Consider the following 7,688-nt stretch of genomic DNA (forward strand, 5'->3'; position numbering starts at 1 on the left):
TCCTCCCGGGAGGCGGCCAAGTCGCGGGAGCTGGAGAAGGCGGAGTGGAGGGGGCCGGGAGGAGGCGCCTCGGGGTCCCCCGACGGGGTGGGCTCCAGGGGCCCCCCACAGATGAGATGGAGCTGGGACATCGAGGTGGCCTGGTCTCGTTTGTTGCCGTCGGAGGGCCCGGAGAGCTGCAGCTTGCGGTGCTGTTGCCTGGGCTTCAGGCAGCGCCTCCTGGAGAGAAGGCAGACGGGTCCTTAGGAAAGGGTCATGGCGGAGCAGCTCCCTAACCCACAGCTGCAAGATGAGGGGTGGAAACAGTTGGAAGGATCGGGACAATGCCTGGGACTAAGGCATCCAGCCAACCAAACAAAAACTCCTGGTAGAAGTTTGTGGAAAGAGCTTGTATGTCTGTGGGAGGTCCAGCTAGCAGCTGTGCCCATTTGGGTCCCTTTCGGGTAAATTGCAAGCCTGCGCAGTAGGGGATGCGGTGAGAACCTTGGAGGATGTGCGAGCCCGAGGCCCCATGGAGGTGAGAGCTGGGCTGGTTGTCTCTGGAGGGGCCTGCCCTGCCGGTCCTGCCTCCTCCCTCCCACTTGTCTCAAGCCACCAGCCTTTCAGTCTTTGCATGTGCACATGCCCTGCTTTCCAGCCGGCGCCTTGAAGATCAGGCTGTGCTTTTATGCATTTTGGAGGCCTGAGCACCCAACCCAAGGCCAGGCCTAGGGTGGCCTCCGTCTGCATGGGATGAGAGAAGGTGGGGTCTGGGTATCACTCACCGGCAATAGTAGATGAGCAGACACAGCAGGATGAGCACCAGCAGTGCCAGGGCGGCCAGGATGGTGAGCAGGAAGATGGTATGGTAGGTGCCGATGTCCTGGATGCCTGTTGTGATGGTGACCAGCCCTGTGCCAGGCAAGGGCTTAGCATTCCAGGTGTGGATGCCCTTCCTGCCTTTCAGAAGGAATCCACTCTCCCAGCCTCCCCTTCCCCTACTGCCCCGTCCCCCCTACCACACTCTCACCAGTCGTGGGGGAGGCCATGGCAGCCGCCCAGTACCCCAGCTGGGGGGAGACGAAGGTCCAGTAGAGCTGCCGGCCTTCCTTCCGGATCACACCAGTGCCGTTGCGCACCCAAAGCCCTGGGAGAAGCAGGGGTTGCATCAGAGTCAACGTCCTCCCATCTAAGTCTCTATCCCCAAACTCCAGCCCCGGCAACTCCCTGAGACACTCACCACTCTTGGGGTCAAACCTCCAGGCTGGAATGCTGGTGCCCACAGCCAGGGCGCGAGGCTCCGAGGGCACAGGCAGAGACAGGTGAATGGGACCCGAGAGTGGTACCTCTGTCCCATTGCCTGTCAGCAGGTGCACGCTCACAGCCGCCAGGGGCATCAGCTCCAGCCAGGAGCCATTGCCTAGGGGAAGGGGACACCGAGCTGAGGGGTAAGCCCTCGAGGTGGGGGACATCCCTTCCGTGCCTGGCACCCAGCATACCTGAGCTGGAGGCCTCGGTGCCCAGGAAGGCAGGGAAAGCTCGCATTTCCTGCTGGGTGCTGGCAGGTGTGAGCGAGGCCCAGAGCTGGCTGTAGGTGGAGCTGACAGGCAGGCGGGCAGCCTGCCGTTGGAACTGCACCCAGGGCTGGGAGCGGGCACCTGATGGAGAGAGGAGGGGCTGCAGTGGCCTGGCCAGGGGCAAGGCTGCCCAGAGACCAGAGAGGAAAGCAAGTATCTAAGGAGAGGGGGAGCCAGCGGGTCAGGCCACTGGGGAGGCCAGGGAGGGTGGTGACTTGTGAGAAGACTGGGCAGTCGTAGAATGTTAATTCGGAAGGAATGTGGACCAGAACCCTAGTCCTGGCTGTGTGACCTGGAGCAGTTTCCTTATCTATAATAATAAAAGCATAATATGCTAATTAGACTGGACAGCCGAATGACCTTCCAGATGTCCTTCCAGATGACCTTCCGAACGAAGCCAGGGCTGCGAGGGCCAAGACCCTTGCGTGAATTTCGTGCATCGGGCCTCTAGTTAATCTGTAAAGTGATGAGGTTGAGGTCCTCAAACAATTACTGTCTCCGGTGTGGCAGGCACTGTGTTAAGTGCCGGGGATACAAATATGAATAAGATACAATGCAGTTCCCAGCCTTCAGGTTCACAGCCCAGTGTGGTGCGGTGTGAGGGTGCCCATTTCTGCTGTGGTAGATGGAAACGTTCTACGTCTGTGGTGCCCATTACAGCGCCCACAGACACACATGGCTACCAAGCACTTGAACTGTGGCCAGTGTAGTGTGACTCAGGAACTGGGTTTATTTTTCATTTTTAAAAATGTAATGGGTTTTTAATTCATTTAAATTTAAATAGCTATGTGTGGCTAGTAGCTACTGCATTAGACAGCTTAGGCTCTGCGTGTTGTCTGCCTGCCTTGGGGTGGAGAGGATGTGAAACGGAATTCTGATACAATAAGGTAATAGTAACTTTGGTTAAGCTTTGATATGCTGGGCACTGTTCTAAGCCGGTTATCTATATTAAAACCCCTGTAATTAGCACAACAGTCCCTGACTAGGTACCTTTATCATGGACGGACCCTATTTTATAGGATGGAAATGGAGGCGGGAGAAGGTCAGTAACTTGCCCAGGTCACAGTCCTGGAGCCTAACTGAAGCCCACGGAGTCTGGTGCCAGGACACACTCGGTCCCCACTGTTCTATCCCGCCTCGCTATTACAATAACGGGTGCAGGGTGCACGAGGAGTTCGGCCCGCCCAGCTCCGAAGGCCCTGTGGCACCTGGCAGGATAAGACAGCCAGGAATGAAAGGGGAAAGGAACTTGCAGGACTGCCAGGAGCAAGGCCCCTGGCACTAAGCAGCCTGTTGGTCAGGGGCCTCCAGATGACTGGATTGGGGGGGTGGGGGGGTGAGGCAGTGGCAGGGCAAGGTCAGGTTCCAGTGGGCGTGGTCAGGAAGTGAAAGAGTCTAGGCTTTATACTGAAGCAGTGGGAGCTGTGGGAGGCTTTAAGCTAGGAAGCAATAAAGGGTTCCTTTGGCATTTTATTTTGATTTTTTTAAACGTTTTTATTGATTTTTAGAGAGAGGGGAAGGGAGAGGGATAGAAACATCGATGAGAGAGAAACATCCATGAGAAATATCAACATTGATCAGCTGTCTCCTGCATGCCCCCTACTGGGGATTGAGCCCCCAAAACGAGGGCTTGTGCCCTGACAAGGAATCGAACCATGACCACTTGGTTCCTGGGTAGACACTCAACCACTGAGCCAGACCGGCTGGGCTCCTTTGGCATATTAGAAACTTCCAGCCCGGCCGGTGTGGCTCAGTGGTTGAATGTTGACCCTATGGACCAGGAGGTCATGGTTTGATTCCCAGTCAAGGCATATGCCTGGGTTGCGGGCTTGATCCCCAGTGTGGGGCGTGTAGGAGGTAGCCGATGAAAGAATCTCTCTCATCATTGATGTTTCTCTCTCTCTTTCCCCTCTTCCTTCCTCTCTGAAGTCAATAAAAGAAAGACATTTTTAAAAAGAAACCTCCAAAGAAATTTTAGAAGCCTCTGGTTCAGGATCAGAGAAATGATGATGAACAAATGAGTAATTTGGGGGATAAGGATATAAACTGAGGAGGGGCTTCTCTCACTCCACAACCCAGTGTGGCTCCCTAGTGCTAGCTAGATGGAGCCTCCCCTCTGCCAGGCTTCATCAACCAGTCTGCTCTAGGTGCCCCTTCTGCATAGCCAGACCAGAGCACCCCCTTCTTTTTAAAAAATATATATTTTTATTGATTTCAGAGAGGAAGCAAGAGAGAGATAGAAACATCAATGATGAGAGAGAATCATTGACGGCTGCCTCCTGCATGCTCCTCACCAGGGATCCAGCCCGCCACCCGGGCATATGCCCTGACCGGGAATCCAACCATGACCTCCTGGTTCCTAGGTCGATGCTCAACCACGATCCCTCTCCCTTCTGCCCCTGCATCTGGAAGATTCCCCCAGGCCTTCCTCTCCGGTGAAGATGCCTTTGCTCCCTCTTCCACAGCTCCCTTCACTACATGCTCTCCTCCTGGCACACTCACAGGTTAGGCCGGGTGTTCTCCATATTGAATGCAGCCACCCTCTCCTCCACTGTCCTGCCTGCTCTGTCATTATTCCGGGGACAACCTGTCTGTGTGTTTTCCTACTTGTCTGTGAACTCCACGAGGCAGGGAATGGGTTTGTTCTTCCTTACCACGGTTCCCCAGCACCAGACACAGGGCCTGGCCCAGCCCCGGTGCCGCCGTCAGTCTTAGTTGAATGACACCAGGGCCACTGCAGGATTGCTCCAGGCCTTGCACTCCATCTGTGTTCAGTACCCTGGAACGACCCTCTCATGGTCTTCTAACATGGCCATGCACCCAGGAGGTGCACAACAAGGACTCGGTGACCCGCTGAAGACACAGGTGGCACGGAGTGGGAATGCTATTGGTAGTAGAGGGAGAATAGAAACCACGAGAAGCCCCAGTAACAGCAAACATTTATTGGCCACCTTCTGTGCTGTTTTTTGCATCCTTGATAATATTCAATCCTCACCTCAATTTGATGATGCAGATGCTATCAATATCCACATCTTATAGATGAAAAAACTGAGGTTCAGAGGTTAAGTGACTTGCCCAAGGGCACCCAGCTAGTGTGGAAGAGCAGGGCTCTCTATACTCAGGTCAGGGGGCCGGAAGAGAGCTTGGGGGTGGGTAGGAGGGAGCCTTACCAGGAGAACCCAACAGGATGTGCACCAGGTCCTCATAGAGGATGAGGGTGGCCGGCCGCTCGGGGAGCAGGTAGAGGCTGACTGACGCATACACTGCAGGAGGGGTGGCCTGTTAGCTCCAGAGAAAGCCCCTGCCCACACCCAGGCAGGGTACTCCCTCCATCCGAATCCTAGTGACTTCATCCTCCCTCAGCCCCCTCTGCATACCCCAGGCCAGGCAGCAGCTGCTGGAAAGCCTACCCCCTCCGCCCCCAAGGACTATTTTGGGAAGGGGTTGATGGGGTCAGCTGCTGTCCCCCCTCCACCTGCCCCTGCACTCACAGGGCAGCTTGTCAACGCGCCAGGGCACGGAGTTGGTGAGGAAGCCAGGGCGGGCAGCAGTGACCAGCACCCAGGTGCCCAAGCGGTAACTGAGGGGCAGTGTGGCCACACCCTCCGAGTCCGTGGTGCCAGCAGCCAACAGCATACGATTCCCAAACACATCCACTGAGGCCTGGGCCAAAGGCACCAGCTCCCCGCTCACATACACCTGGACCTTGATCAGGATCTCTGTGGACAAGATGAGGTGAGGAGAGTTAAGGAGGAGGAAGGGAGGAAGAGAGAACTGGGGGAGCCTCAAGATCAGAGGAGGGGGCTGTGGGTTGGGAGCAAGGCGAGATAAGACAGTATAAAAGCTGGCATTTACAGAGCCCTCAAATGTCACATCAGCCTGTGAGGTAGTTGGCACTATTTCATCAAGTCTAACAGACGCACTTAACCACATTTTAACATGTCTGAATTCAGACTATGCCTATGGTTGATGTTGTCATAATTATAATTGGCAGCATTTTTTCCCTTTCTTACTGGTACATGAAATAATGGTGCATCTTCCAGTCAATGATGTATTAGACTCGATAAGACATGCTCTTAGCCCATTTTGCAGATAAAGAAACTGAGGCTCAAAGAATTTATATATTTGTACTACAGTTAAGTGGGAGGTCCAAACCTGGGTATTGACTTCTAGACCTAAATTCTTAACCGCCGGACCCTATGGGGCTGGTGCCAGGGAGAGGAGAGGGAAGGGAGGGCTGAGAAAGAATGAATAAGTGGAGAACCAGAGGCGACAAGTGGAGAGGAGAGAGGTCAGGATTCAGCCATTTGGAAGAGAGGATGGGGTGCTGGGTCAGAGTTTGGGTTCTTAAGAAGAAACGGAGAAGGGGACTCTAGGGAACTGGTCATTCCCATCATTCATCCACCTCCTAGAACGCTTTGCACAAACCTGTTTCTCTTCAGATTTAGGGACTCACTCCAACCGAAACCCAGACAAGTACCTCCTGACCCCTCCTCCTCAGTGTACTGCTGGCCCCCTCCCAGCTGGTCAGCTACAGTCAGTCACCACGGTAACTCCTTCATTCCTCCCAGAGGATGGGCAGGGAGCTGGGGCCCTGGCAAGGGAAAGAGACTGGGGGGAGGGGAGAAGAGACCCAGGCCCAAGGGAAGCTGGTATGGAGGGGGCTGGGAAGGGAACCAAGTCCTTCGCTCTCCAGCCAACTCTGCCCCTCGCCCATGGACAGTCTCGCTGGCATGGCCCTGCAGGCGTCCTGCTCTCAGGTGGGGCGATGGGGGGAGGAACCAGGCCTAGATTTGCTCTCACGGGTTTTCCAGGCAGCCTCTCTGATCCAGCGCACCAGCGACCCCTTCTCACTCAGCGCAGCCCTTCCTCAAAAGCATGCCTCACCCCTACCTTGCTGCTCACAATGCGGGAAGGTGTCATGCTTGGAAAGGCACAGAGACCCAAGCATGAGCCCCAGGAGGCAGGTGGGAGTGGGTTGGGTGCTGGACACAAAACTAGGGGAGTCCAGGTACAAAGGGAGGCTGAGGGCCACAGGGCACGGGAAGGTCCAGGGGCCTCATGGGTGGAGCTTAATACTCAACAGTGACAGGTGTCTTATCTCAGGCTTCCAACCCCAGGGCCAGTGCCGCGCCTGCCCCTGGCATCCCATCCAGCTGTTCTGAACCCACCACCCTGTCCTCTCCCGGGCCAAAGCCCACTTCTGCAGGGTGGGTGCACACACGCGACCCTTTCCTTTCTGGATCCCCTGGGAACTGGCAGCCCCCCTCCACCTCCGAGTCGGAATTCTGAGAAGCTAGAGGGCCTGGCTACTCCCTACCCCCACCCCGGGCTAGGAGCAGCTGGATAGAGCAACTGGGCAAAGGGAACCCAGAATTAGGGACTATGGTCATTTGACGGAATGCCTTGGGTTCAAGAAAAGGGGAGAGAGCCCAGAGAACAAAACGGGTGGGTAGGTAAGGCCTGAAGAAGGCACCAGCGCCAAACTGGGGGGCGAGGGGGTGCCTGGTAGATTTCCTTCCCCCTACCCATCAGCTGGGCTTCCAGACAGCATTCTGGGAGAGCCCTGATCCTGGCTCCATTCCAGACCATTCCCTGGGCCCCTCCCCTGGGGTCCAGGGCTGGAGAAAAGCTTTCTGAGAAACTGGGGACCATTCCTAGCCATCAAAGCTCTTCTTGTCTCCCAGGAAGACTGAGGCCAGAGGCGAACCTTCCCCATTCCTCAATGCCTGACATTCCATACGGTATCCGTTTCTCCTGGCTTCAGCCCTGCCTCATTCCAGGAGGAAATCCGACCCCCTCCCTTCATCCGGACCCCACTTCCCTCACGGACACTCCCCCACCCTGCTTTTCCTGCCAGCTCCTTGGTGGGGAAGTGAGGAGTGGAGAGCACCAGTTCAGGTTCAGACAGGGATGGGGCCCAGAGGCAGGAGAGGGGAGGGCAGTGGCGGGGTGGTGGGGCAGGAGTGGGTGGGGGTGCAGGGCTGGAGTGGGTGGAGTACCCTGAGAGCCCAAGCTAGGGAGGAAGTAATCCTCTAGCTCTCCCACCCTCTCCCGCTGCAGAAGCCGACCCCACCCCCACCTCACACACCCACCTGGGCCCGGAGAGGCGATGGAGAGGTGAGATGAGGA

The 7,688-nt window shown here is 56.1% G+C and overlaps 1 protein-coding gene across 1 annotated transcript in view; it reads right to left on the bottom strand.

The window, feature by feature from the left end:
- The window catches only part of FAM171A2 (family with sequence similarity 171, member A2), a 7,665-nt gene extending 1,158 nt beyond the window's left edge, over positions 1 to 6,507 (bottom strand). The window contains exons 1-8 of the mRNA XM_005863888.2: positions 6,450 to 6,507; positions 5,048 to 5,275; positions 4,727 to 4,819; positions 1,479 to 1,637; positions 1,220 to 1,399; positions 1,010 to 1,126; positions 765 to 891; positions 3 to 219 (exon numbers count right to left, since the gene is read on the bottom strand). Coding sequence (XP_005863950.2) covers positions 3 to 219; positions 765 to 891; positions 1,010 to 1,126; positions 1,220 to 1,399; positions 1,479 to 1,637; positions 4,727 to 4,819; positions 5,048 to 5,275; positions 6,450 to 6,507 — 1,179 coding nt within the window. The remainder of the gene's footprint in view (positions 1 to 2; positions 220 to 764; positions 892 to 1,009; positions 1,127 to 1,219; positions 1,400 to 1,478; positions 1,638 to 4,726; positions 4,820 to 5,047; positions 5,276 to 6,449) is intronic.
- Positions 6,508 to 7,688: the final 1,181 nt, after the last annotated feature.

Source organism: Myotis brandtii, unplaced genomic scaffold, assembly GCF_000412655.1.
Source record: "Myotis brandtii unplaced genomic scaffold, ASM41265v1 scaffold1814, whole genome shotgun sequence".
Taxonomy (NCBI): Eukaryota; Metazoa; Chordata; class Mammalia; order Chiroptera; family Vespertilionidae; genus Myotis; species Myotis brandtii.